The sequence below is a fragment of the Chiloscyllium plagiosum genome, chromosome 31, assembly GCF_004010195.1.
Source record: "Chiloscyllium plagiosum isolate BGI_BamShark_2017 chromosome 31, ASM401019v2, whole genome shotgun sequence".
Lineage (NCBI taxonomy): Eukaryota > Metazoa > Chordata > Chondrichthyes > Orectolobiformes > Hemiscylliidae > Chiloscyllium > Chiloscyllium plagiosum.
Genome location: NC_057740.1, coordinates 33,648,289 through 33,668,630, shown reverse-complemented (window position 1 = coordinate 33,668,630; position 20,342 = coordinate 33,648,289). Strand labels below are relative to the sequence as shown.

Here is a 20,342-nt window from a genome sequence, read left to right as displayed (position 1 = left end):
ATCACATACTGTTGCTGTTGCAAATTCCTCATCGCTTCTATCTGTCTCTCCAACCGATCCACTCGATCTGATAAGATTTGCAGCCAACAGCATTTATGGCAGATATAATCCGCAGTAACCCTTAAGGTCTCTTTAAACTCCCACATCTGACAAGAAGTACATATCACTCTATTAAAGGCCATATTTGCTCCTTCACAATCTATAGACCCAGAAAATAACACCGTCTTATTCCTCTACAAACACTGCCCCAGGTTAAATTAATAGCTATGGCTTATATTTTAAGTTTAATCATGAGACATATCTCCAAAAACATATAATAAAGAAAGAACCCACTCTACTCACAACTGCCGATTCTGTGTAGACCACACTTAAAAACAATGATTAACTTATCTGATTCTGTGCTGCGAACTTCGCCCAACAGTTCCTCCACTCCAATGTCCAGCGATACATGAATTCAAACAGCAAAGGAAAATCACCTCCAGCACCTAACATACCTCAAAAAAGGAGCAGCTGTTACAGCCAGAAATTTTTCCCGTCCTCCATCTTGGATTACCCAGATGGAGCCTCGTCATGCTAACTACCAAGAATCTAATATTGAAGTTGACTACTTGGTTGGAAAATGGGACATTTTGCTCTTGATGGCAGGAGGCTCCTCACTGTCGAACTAATGCAATTCTCCCAACTTTTTTCCAATCCCCATGTTGTTCCATGCCTGAGAAGATTTCAGTTACAGTTTACGCTGAGGGAAAGGCTGCAGAGTTGTTAAAAAACAAGATCAGTGTAACGTCAAGGCAAAAACTTCAGAGGGTACACCAACCTTTCACATATTATTAGAAGTAGTTCTGTCAGCCTCTCAATAGCATTCACAGGAACAGGTTATTAGAATGTCAATGTCACAGCCACTCAAAGGTTTTTAATATTTCACAGATGTTTAATTTTTTTTTCCATTCATTAATGGAATATTAGCTAGCTAGACCAGTTTTTATTGACTATCTCAAATTGCTCAGGATAAGGTGGTGAGCTGTCTTCTTGAACTGCTGCAGTCCTTGAGTTGTCGGCATTTCAACAGTGCTGTCAGGAATTCTGTAACATTTCAGCAATGCTTGATGCAGCATGTTACTCTCAGTTCTTCTGTTCAATACAAGAGCATGCATGCATGTATGTAAGGACAGAATCCAAATTGACTGTGATACTCTCCTTACTAAATATTTGGAATGAGACTCGAACACAAAGTGTGATCGCTGGGATGCAAAACCCATGCCTTGCCAGCATTCTCCATAACCTATAAACAAGCAAAAGGAAACCAATAACCAAGAGTAATAGTCAGTAAATATAATGGTTTCAATCTTCATTTGATCAGTTATACTGCAGCTTACAACAGGATCAGAATGAATGGACTTGTGAAATAGAGCAAATTTTGCACCTGGAGGATGATGGTTGAATGCAAACTATGGAATCAGATTAATTTTTCATTCAAATGAAATTAAGCAGCCTTGAATCTGATGAAAGTCATTACACAATTGGCTGACATTGAAACATTTGACAGACACCAAACTCAGAGCTTGCCACCACACAAATTATGAAAAAAAGCTTTGTTGTGCACACTGTGCTGCAGATGATGGTAAATTGATTCCATTAGGGCCAATTTTTAGATTATTCAAAAGGCATTCACTTACACAGAATTAAAAATAGCCCCAACAACGGATTGTTTTGAGGAGAATAATGTGGGAGTAATGATTTTTTCTGTCAATACAACATGACTGTAACTTTCCCACAACCACAATTTTGAGCAAAATTGGAATGATGTTCTTTTTCCAAAAGTGTAGCAGAATCTTGTTGAAGCAGCAGGTATCTCATCTGATGGAGTCTGGTGAGAAACCCACTCTGTCTATCCCCAGAAAAGGCCTGGCAAAACCATGGGGGTAGTAGGGGAAGAAGATAACAGAAGTCCTGTCCAGCAAGAGCTTCCTTCAATCAGAGGGTAATGCTCTGGGGATTTGGTAAAACATGATTCAAAACCCATCATGGCAGATGGTGAAATTAATGAAAGAAACTGGAATTGAAAGCCAACCTAATGGTGATTACGAAACCTCTGTCGCTTGTTGTAAAAACCCATCTGGTTCATTGATGTTCTTTGAGGAAGGAAATCTGCCTGTCATAATCTGATCTGGTCTATACGTGACTCCAGAACCACAGAAATGTGGTAGACTCTTAACTGCCCTGTCAACACCATTCAAAGACAAAAAAGGATGATCAGTTGGACCAAACTGATACAAAGTCTAAGAAAGGAGATGAAACTGGATGGACCGCTCAGCATTGATCTATCGGCACCAGAAACAACAGCAGTGACCTAGTCCTGTCAATCTTGCAAAGTTCTCCTTGCTATCATCTGGGGTTTTGTCCATCCTCTGATCAAACAACAGCCTTGAATCATCTTCATGGAATCATACCTTACATAAAATGTCTAAAGACATCACCATCGCTTTCCCTGGGTATGTCCATTAGACCATATATCATTTCCCATCATCAGAACAAATTCAACAGAGGTGGCAACACGGTAGTATACAGTCAGCAGGGAACTGCTCTGGCAGTCCTCCTCATTTGCTCCAAACCCACAAAGTGTCATGTCACCAGGTCAAACATGGGCAAGGAAACCTCCTGCTTATTCCCACCCATCGCAATACCCCCTTCTAGGGCTGATGAATCCAAAATCATCCATGTTCCACACCAACTTGGAGAAGCACCGTGGGAAAAAAGGACATAGAATGTCACAGTTGCTCCATTTTTAATTGAACCAGTGGAGTCCTGACAGTGGGGACAGGGCTGCTAGACTGAGTCTGCAGCAGGAAGGAAAGTAACTATTGTAGTTAGTCAAGCCTGGTCCAGCACAGGGGTATAATTTTCAAAAATCTTACTTCTTTAATTATAGCACCTCATAATTTGTTTAAGGACTGAAGACTGGAATACATGTAGACCTTGTTATCCTGAGTCGGCCCGCTAATGACCAATAGTTTCACAAATAGCAGATGACAGAAAAGGTAACAGCTCCATAAACAGTATCACTACGAATACCAAGGTGTGAGAATCCTGATGACAGAATCTCAAAGCCCAGCCTCTAAGCTTCCCAGGTTTCTGGCCATTTCAGTGGGATTTCAAAATGTGAGCACAAGAATCTGCTAAAACAGTCGGATCCACAATGTCGTGGGGCAAAAATTTTACTCTGGTTGGGAAATTCCCAACTCCACAAACCCAACTTGAGAACAACTCCATTGTTCTAATCTTTAATACTGGGGAATGGGGTCGAAGAGTGTGGTGCTGGAAAAGCACAGCCAGTCAGGCAGCATCCAAGGAGCAGGAGAATCAATGTTTCAACCATAAGCTGTTCATCAGGAATGAACTGGAGAATAGGTGCAAACTGAAGTAGGGCATTCTGCTCCTAGATACAGCATAGAGACAGCCAGAGGGTGGATGGAGAACCAGAGTGTTAACTGATAAAATCTCCGGATGCACCACCCTCCGACACACCCAGTTGCATCTCATTACCGACATGATAACCCCAACCCTTTACCCATTTCAACCATTTCCACATCTCTATTGCAATGCAAGGCCCATAAACTAACTTCAATTGCTTCTCATACCTTCCTTGCCAATCTATGAACTCCAACCACTGTTCATGGTCCTTTATTCCCTCCATGCCGACTCATCTAATCTTCACCATGGGAAGACCTCAGTCCCCATGATGAGATTAAACAATAATTTTCTAAATGTCTATTATAGACTTCACTGTTTTAAAATAAAAATGTCATTGACAAAAGACCATCCAAGAAACTTAAATTCCCTCAATTACTTAATCCCTGATGAGAAAAAGATTTCTTTGAAGTATTTAGTCCCCTATAAAAACCAACACATGTATTCATGCTCCCCCAACCCATTTAAAAACAGCTATAACTTCTCTGGGTTGTGAAAGTTCAAATTTACAGACCTAACACTATCGTAATGAAAAGTTGTAGAAATAGAAAAGGTGCATTAATCATATGATGATAAGCCTCATGCTCATATCAACAAATATTTATTGAAATATCAAGCATAGATGCTTTTCCAAATGCAAGCTGAGTGACTTTTCTTTCTCAAAATTTAAACAAAGAATTTAACTAACTACATCTTCAAAGACCTTATCCAATTTTACACACATTCTGACCTCTGTAAAAGAAGTATGTGACCTCACCCAAGAGATTAATTTATCTCTAAATAATTCTGAACAGATTCAGACCTTTCCCTCAAATGTCGAAAGCGCAGATATGTTTCATGTTTCAGAAATCTGTGTAACCAAAACTGTTTCTGTTTGAAGGCACCTGACCTTCTTAACTATGCAGCTGTCTCAGTAAAATACCATTGTGTAAAATGCCTCCGGTCCCCATTCCCAACCCCCACCGCCACCCCCATGAAAACAGTTGTTAGCAGTTCCAAGGATAGGAACCTCTGAGTTCTGGGCTGTACTGCTTTTCGAGCTAAGATACAAAACTACTCCAGCTTTACAAAGGTTTATGTAATAACATCATCCTCCCTCCTGAATGCCACACATAAAATCAATTAAAATTGGCTTGAACAGTCACTGAAACTCGCAATTGTTAAAGCCACAGACTTTACACTTTCTGGAAAAACAAAATCTGTGAAACACTTTTAACCCAATGTAATAAAAACAAAACAACTAAAGGGAGGGAGAGCATTTCCTAGCTCTGTATTTGTATGCAATTCCCAAGCATAGCAGGAATGCAAGAAAGTCAGGCATGCTTTCCAATACACCTTATTTTGGTACAGTCAGTTCTGCTATAATGAGCATTTCTTCAACACAAATTGGCTATAACGCGATTGAAGAACTGAGACTATTACTTGTAGAACGTGAGCCTTCCTTACATATATTGGCTGTAACACAATTTTAGTCCCATTGGTTTAAATGAAGCTGCTATTACATGATCTTTTTATAACACTTGATCACATGGGAACGGGAACTATCACGTTATATCAGGACAGATTGTATTCAGATCTGAGTAAATCTCCCCATGAACCAAAGAGTTTATATATAAATACAAGAAAAGTCATCCCAAAAACACAGGAAACAAAGAATAAATCACATTATAGCACATGTGCAATCTTAGCACGGATATCATTACTAATCTTTGCCAACATACTTCAATAATGACCTTTTAAGTTTTAAGACTCTTTCGTAATTTTCAACAGCAGTGAAATTCTCTGCTGTGCCAATGCTGGGAAACCTATCTGTTACATCATTGTACAACTGCTTCAAGCAGGAGAGGCTGCAATTTACTGCAATAATCAGAAACAAATATCAGTAGTACATTAGTTGGCCAAAAGCCTTTCAAGTACAAAATTATGGTACTGTTATTTTGTTAATGTGAAATGCTAATTTCTTTTTCAATATCTTTTCAGTATTTACATGAGAATGGAGTGGTACATCGAGACCTGAAACCAGAAAACCTCCTATATGCAGATCTATCATCAGAAGCACCACTGAAAATAGGTAAGCCTCAATGTACATAATCACAAGTAACTGAAGGTTTGCCATACCTAGAAGCTGTGAGAAACTACAGAATTCCTTAGCAATACAGCAGATTTCCTATTCGCTCTGTGAATAGCAAAATTGTCAACAAATTCACAGTCTTGCTAACCATGACAATAGGAAAGTTCTCATACATGTTTAACAAATGTGTTTTGTTTTAAATCCTGTATCTCAGAGTAAAAGCCATTTTCCATATAAGAACTGACTCTGTGATCAAGTGACAGTATGTTGTTCACTGTTGAAGCAACAGAGCTAAGGTCAATTCTGGCTCCACATAACATGCACATACTTACACCTTCTCACAGGAATTATTGGAAAATATTCAGGAAAGATCTCCTGGCCAGGGCTACAGGTCTCCAATTTACATCAGCCCGTTTTAGACACACTTTCTTCATATCTCTGTAATTTATGTTGTGAACATTGGTTTTGAGACCCCGGTTGCTTTCTGTCTCAAACTGAATTTGAAGGTTTCTGAAAAACTCTCCAAATTCTATTTAAATAAAAATACAAAACATCGTAGATTGAATTTGAAAAGAGAAGACTAGTTAATGTTTTAAGTACAGACTGCTTTTACATGTATATGACATTCTGACAAGGAAGATCTAATTTTCTGGGGTACTGTCAATGATTGAGAACATTTTCTCTTGATCTCTACCCAGAATTTTAGATTTTTTAATATACTTGTTTAAGATCATGGACACCACACTGTTTCTGTTTTTATTTTCAGTTTATGTGTAGTTTATTTCTTACTAAAGCCTTATTGAGATAGCCACTATCCTGCAAAAATGCCCAACAAGATTAAAATGCTGTTTCCTCTCTATTTTTCTTGATTTTCTTAACCATATGGAACCTTTCTGATTATAACTAAATAATTTTTTAAAAATATACTGTTGTCCTTAGCAACAAGAGCCATCTGTATTGTTGAGTTACCTGAACCTTTCATCTGTTTCAAAAGGCAGTTATTAAAGTAGATGCACAGATCACTAGTCTGTCAGGTATGAAAATGTTGGCTTTACAGCATTGATGCTACCATTATATTTGATAACTATTCTAGGCAATGACATAGACCTTTGTTCTGACAATAACAACAAACACAAACACGTTGTAAAAATAGAATATTCACTATTGATCCTGTTTTTTTTGTTGATTTAGCTGACTTTGGTCTATCCAAAATTCTGAATGAGCAGGTTACCATGAAGACAGTTTGTGGGACTCCTGGATATTGCGGTAAGTAAGTAGGATTTCACTGAATGTCTAACAAACATTGACATTTTGATGCAAGAATACTTGACCACAAAACTCTAAAAATCATATGCCAAACACTTCCACTGAATTGAGTTTATTTGGATAAAGGGGAGCAAGCAAATCATGCTGAGAGTAAAATGCTCACTTGACAATCTCATATTATTCTACAGGAGCAAATTACCATTTATAATGATAGTGGAATATTCCCATGAGACAGAGAATCAAGGTGATTCAACTACTTAAGTTACTGAATGGCTAACAAATGCATTGTTCTTGTAAAATTGATTAAGTAAAGCACTAATCACCATTCTGTTCCACAGCAGATCCTTTGGTGTCTGGACAATAAAATATAGGAATAGGAGAAAGCCATTCAGCCCCTTGAATCTGCTTTGTCATTCTGCATCATGATTGATAGCTACCTCAATGTTAAGGTCCTCTGCTTTCCCCTTATCATTGGTAGCTCGAAATCTATCAATCTCTGTCTGGATCTTGCATAATGACTGAGCTTCCACAGCTCTCTGAGGTAGAAAATTTGAAAGAATCACCACCCTCAGACTGAAGATGTATTTCTTCATCTCAGTCCTAAACAGCTTACCTTTCATTCTGTGACTGTGTTCTCTGAGACTAAACCCCACAGGCAGGGAAACCATCTTTTCAGCATCTACACTGACCATCCCTTTATGAATTTTATATATTTCTCATTCTTTTACACTCCAGAGGACACAGGTCCAATCTCTCCTCATGAGGCAGTCCCATCATCCCAGAGAAAAGGTCTGGTGAATTTCTGCTGCAGTGCGTCTACGGCAAGTATGTCCTTCTTTAGACAAGGGGACACCCAGAATACTCGAGGTGTAGTTTCACTAGTGTTCTATATCAGTGAAGCAAGACATTTTTGCTCCTTTACTTACAGCCTCTTGCAATAAAGGTTAACTTAACATTTACCTTTCAAATTGTTTGCTGCATCTGCATTCCAGGTTCAGTGACTTACGATCAAGAACATCGAGGTCCCTTTGGACATCAACACTTTCCAATCTCTTATTATTTATGAAATACCGTACACCTACATTCCTTCTATCAAAGTGAATAACCTCATTTATCCACACTCCACATATTTCAATGGTCATACACTTGCTGACTCAGTAAGGCTTTCTAAATCACTGTATCATAGAATCCCTACAGTGTGGAACAGGCCATTTGACCCATCGAGTTCACCTGACGCTCCGAAGACCATCCAGACCCACCCCCTACCCTAATCCTGTAACCCAGCATTTCTCATGGCCGATCCACCTAACCTACACATCTTTGGATGGTGGGAGGAAACTGGAGCACCTGGAGGAAACCCATGCCATACTTGGTCCAAGTGTTTCAGCTGAAACCAATCTGATTTACTGTGCAAGCCAAGTGCCAGCACAGGATGCTGTTAACACAGGAGGGCCAGCACTACCATTTCTGTTTCGATAGCAGCTTCAATGTAAAGACACATCATGTAAAGGTGCTTCACAGGAGCATTAAAAAAAGAGAAAAACATAATGTTAGGATTCAGCAGGCATTGGTCGGATGGCCAAGTGCTTGGTCAAATATGTAGACTTTAAAGAAGTGTCATAAAAAAGAGGAAAGCGACATAGAGAGAGATTCTGCTTTAGTCAGAAAATTAACAACCATATTCTGCCAACATTTAGATGGGTAGGGCTGGCCACAACAGGCATGGCCCGCTGAAAATGACAATCCTGAAGATGACAATTTTCAAATTATTTCTAGTGATGTGGCACTGATTACTTTCCTTTGGCAGCTTGTTCTACTGTGGAATATGTCCCTCCTCACAATTCAAATCTCTATCAAATTTTATATCATCTGCAAACTTGAAAATGTTACAATTTGTCCTAACATCTATATGTTTTCTAGTCAACCTGTTCAGAGATGTTATCTACACACTTCTGGAGCAGGTGGGACTTGAACCTAGGTCCCTTGGTCCAGAGGTGGGAGTACTACCACTGAATCGCAAGTGTGCCCACAGGCCCCACATCTATATCCTTAATATAAATGGTAAACAGCTGGATACAAGCACTGATCCTTGCAGTACTCCATTAGTCACAGTCTGCCAACCAGAGTATGACTTACTTATTCCGACTGTCTGCTTTATGCCGATAACCAAACCTCAATCCGCACTAGTCTATGACCCCAGTTCCACGTACTTTAATTTTGTTTGCTAACCTCCTATATGGTACTTTATTAGAAGCTTTCTGAAAATCTAAATACACCACATCCACCAGTTCCCCCTTATCAACTCTGCTAAAAAACATGCTTAAAAGAGTCTGTCAGGTTTATCAAATATAAGTATCTCTTCACAAATCGATCAGCTCTACCCCACCTCCTTTTCCTGTTTGCCCATCTCTCTGAAATGGCAAATACCCTTTGTTCCCAGTTGGTGATCCTACTGTCACAATATCTGTAATGACAATTAAATCATACCCTTTTACTTCTACTGGTGCCTTCAATTCATCTATCTTGTTGCAAATGCTGTGTGCATTCAAAGTGCTTTTTAATTCTGCCTTTTCAACACTATTCCTTAATTTGACCTTGGTTGATTCTCGGATTGATTTCTGCTATGTTTCACTTTCCTTTATAACTTCCTCTTAGCTACGCTTAAATCTTCCCTAACATCACTAGCAAATCTCCCCAAAAGGATATTGATCCTAGTCCAGTTAAAGTGTAACCCATCCTCCTTGCACAGATCTCATCTGCCCCGGAACATTCCTAATAGCCCAATCCTCCCTCCTGAACCAGGCACTGGTTTTAACTTTTGCAAGATTGTGCTGAAATTTGCATGTACTTTGCAAATGTAAGACTGTGACAACTCACTCTTGCTACTACGATACCTTTCGTGATATATATTGCAAAATAAATTATCTCTGACCAAAGCCCACCTTTTAACTGAGGAGATAGAGAAGCTAATGTGGAACTGGTGATCAGAACATTAAGCTCACCTTGCCTTGCCTTTCCAGTGTGAGGTCTGAGTCATTCATTTCTGAGCTTTATTTGAATAGACCACAGTCAACTCCTCTCCAAACCTAGCGCCAATACATGACATCAGGCTTGTAAGCATAAGAAGTTGGCTAAGCCTCAAAGGAGACTCTGGCAGCAGTGCCCAGCAGTCAGTTCAGTGGCGGAAGGGAGGTAGTGCTGGAATGGAGAACAATTGCTCTAAGGAGCAAAGGCCTTCTGTTTCCATGTGGACAGAAGACAGTCGTACTGCCCTCAGGACCATTTTTAGAAACTGCTTACCTTTTTACTGTTCACCTGAGATGCCTTTATGGCAAAAGTGAGGACTGCAGATGCTGGAGATCAGAGTCTAAATTAGAGTGGTACTGGAAAAGCACAGCGGGTCAGGCAGGTAGACGATTTTCCTGCTTCTTGGATGCTGTGCTTTTCCAGCACCACTCTAATCTAGACTGAGACTCCTTTATACCCGCTGTCCTCCGGTCAAGGCTGACCATAGAAAATATAGTCAAGATCAAAATGATATTATGGCTCAACATCTGAATTTCAATGAGGCCTTATTCTACCTGGTGCAAGGGCTTCACTGTCTGACCATAACGTCTATCAAAATACTATATAGTTCTGTAAGGGTCTGCATGCTATCTCTTCGTCAGCCATGGTGGTTAAATTCAGGGACTATCATTGCAATGGCAGCTTTAATAATATCCACAATCACATGACTCACTAACTTAAAGCTTTTAAAGATCTTAAAGGACAGAGATTCAGATGGTGCTATCAAACACTGGATTAATATCACAAAGATTTGTTCATACAAATAATGACAATACTTCAAGCAGACTTCGAAATGAGGTAATTGGAGTTATGTAAGAAGCAATTAGGTGATGTGATATGGAAGCTAAGAGTTTGTGTTTTGTCTTTTGCTTGAATGAGCCTAAATAGGCAACATCACATTTACCTTCAGATTAGTTTAATATTGCCATGCATGATGACTGACTGTTAACTACATGTTTAACTTTGTTAAATTTTAAATAAGGCAGGTAGATAAGCTGGTATTGTCAAGGGATTTCCCCAAGAAATGAACCAGCAAATGGCTCTCATCTATTTTGTTGAGTTGAAGCAGGCATAATATGTGAACATAATATGTAGTTATTTCTATCTACAAAGAACAAGGCCCCGTGGATTAATAAATGCAGTATATGTAAGCAAGTGTAACTGGCAATTCTAAATTGGAATTCTCTCTGGATTAGAACACTATATTAGTCTCAGTTGGAACAAATTGCAAACAGTAAACTTTGCTAAAGAGATTATTTTTTACTGTGCATTATTTCTCAGACTGCAGACATGCACACTGTATAATTTTATGCATTAGGCCTTTGCAAAAGCTGATTGTAATGGGAAAGAAATAGAAATTGACATGCATGTAGTGAGAGGCAGTATTATTTTGGCACCTTGAAATTACTGATTATCACCTTTGCTAGAAAGACCACAGCTCACAATTTTGGAGCATCAAAGGTTGGGGACAGCAGGATGAAGTAGGTGATTCGCAGGCAGGGCATGCCAGAGAGAGTTGCTGAGTGAATGATGTCACCAATCTTGCAGGTGCAAACCATGACTGGCACTGGCTGATGGCTGCACATCAATGACATTAACAGTAAGACAAGTAGTTCATGCACTGCCAGATGCAGTCAAATGTGTATGTGCAAATGTTCCCAGTATCCGGCCAATCAGGGTCAGTAATTAAAGTGTAACAAAAAGTCTCAAGGTTTGACAGGAGTGTAATCAAACAAAATTTGATATCAAGCCACAAATGGAGACATTAAGCCTCAAGGAGTATGTTAAAGGACAAGCAAGTGCTAATGAGGCAAAGAGGTATAAGGAAAGAATTCTAGATTTTAAAACTGAGCCAGCTGATGAAACACTTACCAATGATGGTTAAAATAGATATGTGCAAAAGGCCAGAAAATGAGAATAGCAGATTTCTAACGGTTAGTCCATGAATAGATTTGAAAAGAACAATCAGAATTTTAAAATCAAAGCATTAATAGACTGGAACCTAATACAAATCAACAAATGTAGAAGTGATGGATGAAAAGGACTTGCAGCGAGTAAGAATATAATAGCAGAGTTTTGGTGAGCTGAAGTTTATGGAGAGAGGAAGATGGGAGGTTGACCAGGAGAGTATTGGAATAGCCAATCTAAAAGTAACAAAGGCATAAATGAGGCTTTCATTAGAACATACAAGATATATGAAGTAGGAATAGCTGTAGGTTTTTGAAACAAGTATCATCATTCATTACTATAATGGCTGACCTTCCATCACAATTCTGCCTTCTTGCATTATCACTAAATCCTTTAAGTCCATTGGTAATAAGTTGTAGTGCACATGAGCTAAGACAGGGGCTGAAATAGATGATGTTATGCATGTGGAAGTAGACAAAGCTGATGATGGAATGGATGTGGGATCAGGAGTTCACCTTGGGCTTATACAGAATTACATGATTCTGAAGCTCAACAATGGTCTGATGGTATAGGTGGCTAAGGAACAGAGCGTCTGGCAGAGAATAAAGATAATGGTTGCACTCTTCAGAACATTTATTTTGAAGAAATTTTCTGTTCAACTAGTACTGGACATCAGACAAGCAACCTGACAAATCAAAGGCAATAGAGGAGTCAAGAGAAAGGCTGGTGAGGTAATCTGGAAGTCATCAGTGTTTATGTGAAAGCTGTATCTCTTTATTTGGGGCAGCATTTAAGTTGACAAATTGGAGCATCCAAGGATAGATCTTTGAGAGGTAGTGGTCAGGACATGAGGAGAAGCCATTGCAAATGATTCTTTGGCTTTGATTGGAAAGATAATCATGAAGCCTGGGATGGCAGTCCTAGCCTGTTTGGCAATGTGGTGGAGGTAATGGAAAAGGATAGTATGATCTACTGTGTCAATTTTATGCACAGGCTGAGAAGCATGAGGAAGAATCATCTTCCATTTGTCATAACCACAGTGGACTTTAATTAAGAAAGATTCAGTGCTATGAGAAGGGTGAAGACCTGTTTTAAACTTTAGAAACATCGACTCATGAGAAAGAACGACATGGATTGAGAGGTGATATGTTTGAAAATTTTTGGCAGAAAAGGGCATTTAAAGCTGGGGAAAGTTTGTAACAACAATAGAGTCAAGGATTTGTTTTTTGAAGAGGTGTATGATAATGGCAGATTTGAAGAGACAGGAGACAGAACCAGAGGAGATGGAATTGTTCACAGCCAAATATCAGCTGACATGAAACCCAGAAGGGGAAGTTAGCTGGAATAGGATCAAGGCAGAAAGAGGTGGGTCTTATTCAGAAGATCAGCTCAGAGAAAGCATGATAACAGATGGGAGAGAAATTAAAGTGAATGAATGTTGAAACATTGGGAAAGAGGTGCTCACTCATCCTCAAACAGCAGAGTCACAGGAATGCTCAAAGCGCTTTGCATTCAAAATTCTTATTTAAATCAATTTGTGGGTGGCACGGTGGCACAGTCGTTAGCACTGCTGCCTCACAGCGCCAGAGACCCGGGTTCAATTCTCACCTCAGGTGACTGACTATGTGGAGTTTTTGCACATTCTCCTCGTGTCTGCGTGGGTTTCTTCCGGGTGCTCCGGTTTCCTCCCACAGTCCAAAGATGTGCAGGTCAGGTGAATTGGCCATGCTAAATTGTCCGTAGTGATAGGTAAGGGGTAAATGAAGCAGTATGGGTGGGTTGCGCTTCGGCGGGTCGGTGTGGACTTGTTGGGCCAAAGGACCTGTTTCCACACTGTAAAGTAATCTAATCTAATCTAATTGGAGCAGCTCAATTTCTTCTTTTGCCTCTTGTTTGTTTCTTATGTATTGAAAGAAACTTTTACTATCATTTCTCATATTACTGGCTAGCTTACCTTCATATTTGATCCTCTTCTTCTTTATTTCGCTCCTTGTTATCCTCTGTTTGTTTTTGTAGTCTTCCCAATCTTCTGATTTCCCAGTGCTCTAGGCCACTTTATAAGCTCTCTCTGTTTCTATGATACATTTCCTGACTTCCTTTATCAGCCACCCCCCCCCCCCCCCCCCCCTCCAGATAATCTTTCTTTCCTTTGGGATGAACCTCTGTACTGTGTCCTCAATTACACCCAGAAACTCCTATCATTGTTGTTGTAATGTCTTCCCCACTAGGCTCTGCTTCCAGTCGATGTTCATCAGTTCCTCTCTAATACCCCTGTAATTACCTTTATTTAATTGTAACGCCATTACATCCGATTTTGCCTTCTCTCTTACAAATTGCAGACTGAACTCTACCATATTATGATCGCTGCCTCCTAAGTGTTTCCTTACTTTAAGATCTTTTATAAAGTCTGACCATTACATAGCACTCAGTCCAGAATAGCCTGTTCTTTTGTGGGCTCCATTACAAGCTGTTCCAAAAGACCATCCTGTAAGCATTCCATGAATTCCCTTTCTTTGGATCTATGAGAGAGTTGGAGGTGAGTTACACACTGCAGTATTCCTAGCCTTGTAGGCTACCTGCTCTTGTAGCCACTGTGCTTATGTGGTGAGTCCAGTTGCGTTTCTGGTCAATGTTAACCCTAGGGATGTTAGTAGTGGGGGATTCAGTGATGGTAACACCATTGAATGTCAAGCAGTGGTGTTTAGATTGTCTCTTCTTGGAGATGGTCATTGCCTGGTTTTTGACTGTTACTTGGCACTTGTCAGCCCAAGCCTGGATATTGCCCAGACTTTTTTGCATTTGAATATGGACTGCTTCAGTATCTGAGGAGTCAAAAATGGTGCTGAGTACTGTACAATCATTGACAAACATCCTCGCTTCTGACCTCATGATAGAGGGAAGGTCAATGATGAAGCAGCTGCAGGTGATTGGGCCTAAGATGCTACCCTGAGGAACTCCAGCAGAGATGTTCTGGAGCTGAGATAACTGACCTCCAATAACTGCAACCATCTTTCTATGTGCCAGGCATGACTCCAACCAGTGGAGAGTTTGCCCCCTAACGCTCATCGATTCCAGTTTTGCTCGGGCTCCTCGATGCCACACTAAGTTGAATGCAATCTTGATGTCAAGAGATATCACTCTCACCTCACTGTTTCTCTCTCTGCAGATGCTGCCAGACCTGAATATTTTCCGCACTTTTTATTTTTATTCCTAAAGTTTAACAATATGTATTTAATGCTTAAGTTATTGATGCTATTGGATTATTTTCCATTTTTTTCAGCACCTGAAATCCTGCGAGGCTGCAGCTATGGGCCTGAGGTGGATATGTGGTCTGTTGGAGTCATAACTTACATCTTGTAAGTGTGCTTCAAACATGGTTATACTGTCATGAGTACAGCACCATATTATAATGTTGCAAGGAACTCAGACTCTAGCCACTAATACACAATATGTTTTGTCAAAATTATGGATGCCAAAACATAGGTAACACAAAGCAAACCAACCTTGGGGCTCGATTTCATGCTGGCACTAATTTGATTTGCTAACTTTATTAATTGTAGGCAGTTTCTCAGCTGAATTATTCTAAAGCTGTTGAATTTCATGCATAAATTGTGGTAGCCTGCTGATTAAACCTGTCTAAGCAAATGTGAAAATGAAATGACAGTTTTTAAAAGCCATATGTTTACTGCAAATTTCAGACATTTTAAGTCTCTTTTTTAACCTTGCTGAAGTTTTTTTCCAGAGTAAATTAGCCACAGTTAAGAAGGTGCTCCTTGCCTTCACCCCCTTCTATACTGATTTCATGTCAGAAGTTTTCAGGAGTTATTTTCTCCTCTGCTTTAACCTTATGTGCACCTACATGAAGTACTCACAACTTTTTCCTCACCATGTTTGATGCTGTTCTACTGAATTAGATGTGGTGCAGCATGAGGTGCCTATTGATGACACTGTTCCATTCTGCCACTACATTTAACATTCCCATAGCAGCTTGCCTGCACAGAGGTAATATCAGGTTTCAGGCCAACCTATTGCTGTCCAGCCTACATATTTGGCCTGGTAGCAGTTGGTCCAGTTCAGCATGAGGATCGCTGCTGACCCAACTCTAACAAAAAATCCCTGTAACCATTACCAGGTTGGCGCACCTTAACCCATAATAAGGTTTGCCTGGTCAGGATACTCTGACAATTGGTCACCATACAGTGAAAGTTCAAGTGTTGTGCTGTGTGATTTGGATGCCTCCTAGGAAGCTGTTGTAATGGATTGGTGGAAAATAGTGAACAGTTTATACCAAAATCTGCTTTCATTGTGTCAAGTTCAAAATCCCAGGCAGAGAAGAGGAAGATGTGACCTACAGGGTATAGCCTGATTTGTTGTTAGAGTTATGAAATTTTGAAGTGTTACCTGGTGAGCAACACCTTCCACATCAAACCACTTCTCCTAATTTTTATATTTTGGTTTTTAATTTAACATTGTTTTAAAATACTCTCTGTAAGTTAACTTTTGTTATTTTTCCTAGGCTTTGTGGGTTTGAACCATTTTTTGATGCAAGGGGTGACCAGTATATGTACAGCAGGATCTTGAACTGTGACTATGAATTTGTCTCCCCCTGGTGGGATGATGTGTCTCTAAATGCAAAAGATCTGGTAAGTATTGCAGAAATCTGAGCAAGCGTTTATATCTCAAATAATAAGGTCTAAAGTGATAAGCTGATAGTTTGTGTGTTATAAGATACAAGCAGAAAGGGCTGTTTCAGAGCTGCTGAGTACCGTGAATGAACTTGAAGTTATTCTGAATATGAGACACTTTAAGCTTTTGTTCAGGGATTGGAATACTGTATGTGAGACTTTGGAGGAACCTCAAGGAATTGGATCAAAATCCTGAAACTTACTTCCTCACAGCACTGTGAGTATACCTACATCCCAATAACTGCAATGGTTTTAGATGGCAGCTCACCACCAGCCAGACAACAACTGCTGGCTAACGACACCCACATCCCATGAATGAATAAAAAAAACTTACCATGGAGGAAAGTACCTTCGTTCAACTACTTTCAACTTGTTTACCTCAAGATATGACCTCATGGATAGTGACTCAGAATGGGAATAATGTAAGATTTCCCCCTCTTTATCAAGGGCATTTTAAGTTAATTTCAGTGGCCAACAGCAGAGTCAGGACACACTCCATTCGCACCAACGACATGCACCCAATGTGTACGGAAATTAGCATTCAATATTTGCCAGCCTCTAACAGCCCTTGTGCCAGTTACAGGAAGCTTTTCTATTTCAGCTTTGTAACTTGGGCTTCATTGGCTGTTATTGTAATGTTTCAGGCAAGGTCACTGCACTCAGAGATGTGCACCATCTTAAATACTGGATCAGACTGCATCTCTGGGCTTTTTTACATTCATGTTTTAATTTAACATAGTCTTAAAATACTCACTGTAAGTAATATTTCGATATCTTTCCTAGACTCTGTGGTATCTCTATCATAGTGCTCACTTGCTCCAAACCCACCTGGATGCTGACAGCATGTCTGCCTTGCATTTTACTTGCCTTAGAGCTTTGCCCCTTAGCCAGAGAAACCAGGTGCATTTTACTTCTGTATTGCCTTGCCAATTAACACAAACACAAGGGAAGGAAGAATACCAGGGTTGTCATTAGGCCTCAGTCAAGTCACTTGGGGATAGCCTTCAGTCAGGTGATCACGGCACAGGAAGTAAAGGGCAGCCTGTGGTATCAGTTCAGGGGCTTGGACCCAGTCAGCTGCTCAAAGTGGTCAGAGTTGGGCTACTCCTTACATAAGGATGAGGAGCCAAATGTCGATCATTCCATTATCCATCTTGAGTCATTCTGCATATTGGGGACTTTCAATCTGTTCTGCTGGCATGGTCACTTTTGGTAGAATTGCACTGAGAGTTGGGTAGCAGCTATTTTTGTTTTATAAGATCTTATCAGTGTATATACGAACAAGTTGTCATGTTTTACTTACTTATGATGATCCTATTATTATAATGGGGAGATGATGGCCTAGTGTTATTATTACTGGACTCAGATTGTAAGTTTGCTCGTTGAACTGGAAGGTAGTTTTCACATGTTTCATCACCATGCTAGGTAACACTATCAGTGAGCCTCCGGTGAAGCACTGGTGTTCTGTCCCGCTTTCTATTTGCGTGTCTTGGTCTGTTAAGGTGAGTGATAAATTTCCGGTTCTTTTTCTCAGAGGTTGGTAAAATGGGTCCAAATCAGTGTGTTAATTAATAGAGTTCGAGTTTGAATGCCAGGCCTCTAGGAATTCCTATGCATGTCTCTGTTTAGCCTGTCCTAGGATGAATGTGTTGTCCCAGTCAAAATGGTGTCCTTCTTCGTCCATATGTAAGCATACTAATGATAGTGAGTCATGTCTTTTGGTGGCTAATTTTCTACCCTGCAATATCCTGCAGAGACTGTAACAAATGCTACATCAGACAGACAGGCAGAAAACTATCCACCAGGATACACAAACATACGCAGAAACCCTAGCAACGCCCTAGCCACACATCGAACACATCTCGGAGATGACAACCAGACTATTCCGACCTCTTGGCATCATGGTTGCCCACAAATCTACCATCACACTGAAACAGCTACTGATGAACCTTAAGGATCCTATACCATGAACCAGCAAAACGAATATCATTTACAAAATATCTTGCAAGGACTGTAATAAAACTACATCGGATAGACAGGCAGAAAACTAGCCACCAGGATACACCAACACCAACTAGCCACCAAAAGACATGACCCACTATCACTCGTGTCCTTACATACGGACGAATAAGGACACCACTTCAACTGGGACAACAAATCCATCCTAGGACAGGCTAAACAGAGACATTCACGGGAATTCTTAGAGGCCTGGCATTCAGACCAGAACTCCATCAATAAACACACTGATTGGGATCCCATTTACTAACCTCTGAGGAAAAGAACTGAAATGATATCACCCACCTTAACAAATCAAGACACATAAATAGAAAGCAGAACAGAACATCAGAGCTTCACCAAAGGCTCACTGATGATGTTACCTGGCATGGTGATAAAACGTCTGAAAACAAACCTTCCAGCTCAGTGAGCAAACTTACAACCTGAGCTACAAGTCTTCTCAAAATTGCTATCGCTGAACTGTTAATCCAGAGACCCAAGTTCAAATCCCACTACGGCAAATGGTGGAATTTGAATTAAATAAAAATCTGGAATTAAGAGTCTAATGATGACCATGAATCCACTGTTGATTGTCTGGAAAAAAAACCCATCTGGTTCACTAATGTCCTTTAGAGAAGGAAACTGCCATCCTTACCTCGTCTAGCCTACATGTGACTCCAGACCCACAGCAATGTGGTTGACTCTTAACTGCTCTCTGGGAATTGCAATAATGCTGGTCTAGCCAGCGATGCCCTCATCCCATGAATGAATTTAAAAATAAGAAATTGAAGCTAATCACTCTAATGCTCTAAATATGCTATCGAACTGCATTTGGTGCCTCTGAATCTTCCAACTACACAGTGGTTAGCACTGCTGCCTCACAGCGCCAGAGACCCAGGTTCAATTCCCGCCTCAGGCGACTGACTGTGTGGAGTTTGCACATTCTCCCCGTGTCTGTGTGGGTTTCCTCCGGGTGCTCCGGTTTCCTCCCACAGTCCAAAACTGTGCAGGTTAGGTGAATTGGCCATGCTAAATTGCCCATAGTGTTAGGTGAAGGGGTAAATGTAGGGGAATGAGTCTGGGTGGATTGCGCTTCAGCGGGTCGGTGTGGTCTTGTTGGGCTGAAGGGCCTGATTCCACACTGTAAGTAATCTAATCTAAACTAATTTGATGTGACAGATTTTGTTTGCGTTAAAAAGCATCAGGATGCAACAAAATGTGAAAAAAAGAAATGGGACAACTTTGCAACCAAAGAAAAAACTCACTAAAAAAACTCAGGTTTTGATAAAGTAAATTTGAATGTTGAAATGGTCTTTGTTAAGATCATGTTCAATAATGGTGATTCACAACCAATGAGATTTCTTCCTAGTGCTATTTCTAAGGCATCGTTTCTTCACATACAGGTTAGAAAACTGATAGTGCAAGATCCACAGAAACGGTTAACAGTTCATCAGGCCTTGCAACACCCTTGGGTGACTGGGAAAGCGGCTAATATTGCTCATATGGACAACGCTCAGAAGAAAATGCAAGAATTTAATGCAAGGCGCAAACTTAAAGTGAGTGAATGAACATTAAGCAGGGAATTATGCAATAAATTAATTTTAAATGTTGAAATGGCATATACCTATCCGAGACTACACTTCTGCCTTAAAGTCTTCCTTCCCTTGATCCCATGCATGCACATATAGGTACAGGTGGAATTAGGAGAAAGTGAGGAATGCAGATGCTGGGGATCAGAGCTTAAAAATGTGTTGCTGGAAAAGCGCAGCAGGTCAGGCAGCATCAAAGGAGAAGGAGAATCGACGTTTCAGGCATAAGCCCTTCTTCAGGAATGAGAAGGGTGTGCCAAGCAGGCTAAGATAAAAGGTAGGGAGGAGGGACTT

The 20,342-nt window shown here is 40.2% G+C and overlaps 1 protein-coding gene across 1 annotated transcript in view; it reads left to right on the top strand.

Annotated features, from left to right (window-relative positions):
* LOC122565403 (calcium/calmodulin-dependent protein kinase type IV-like) overlaps window positions 1-20,342 on the top strand; it is a 144,318-nt gene that overhangs the window by 119,605 nt on the left and 4,371 nt on the right. Inside the window, exons 6-10 of the mRNA XM_043721352.1 lie at window positions 5,449-5,539; window positions 6,731-6,805; window positions 15,060-15,135; window positions 16,296-16,422; window positions 19,863-20,015. Of these exons, the coding sequence (XP_043577287.1) occupies window positions 5,449-5,539; window positions 6,731-6,805; window positions 15,060-15,135; window positions 16,296-16,422; window positions 19,863-20,015 (522 nt within the window). The remainder of the gene's footprint in view (window positions 1-5,448; window positions 5,540-6,730; window positions 6,806-15,059; window positions 15,136-16,295; window positions 16,423-19,862; window positions 20,016-20,342) is intronic.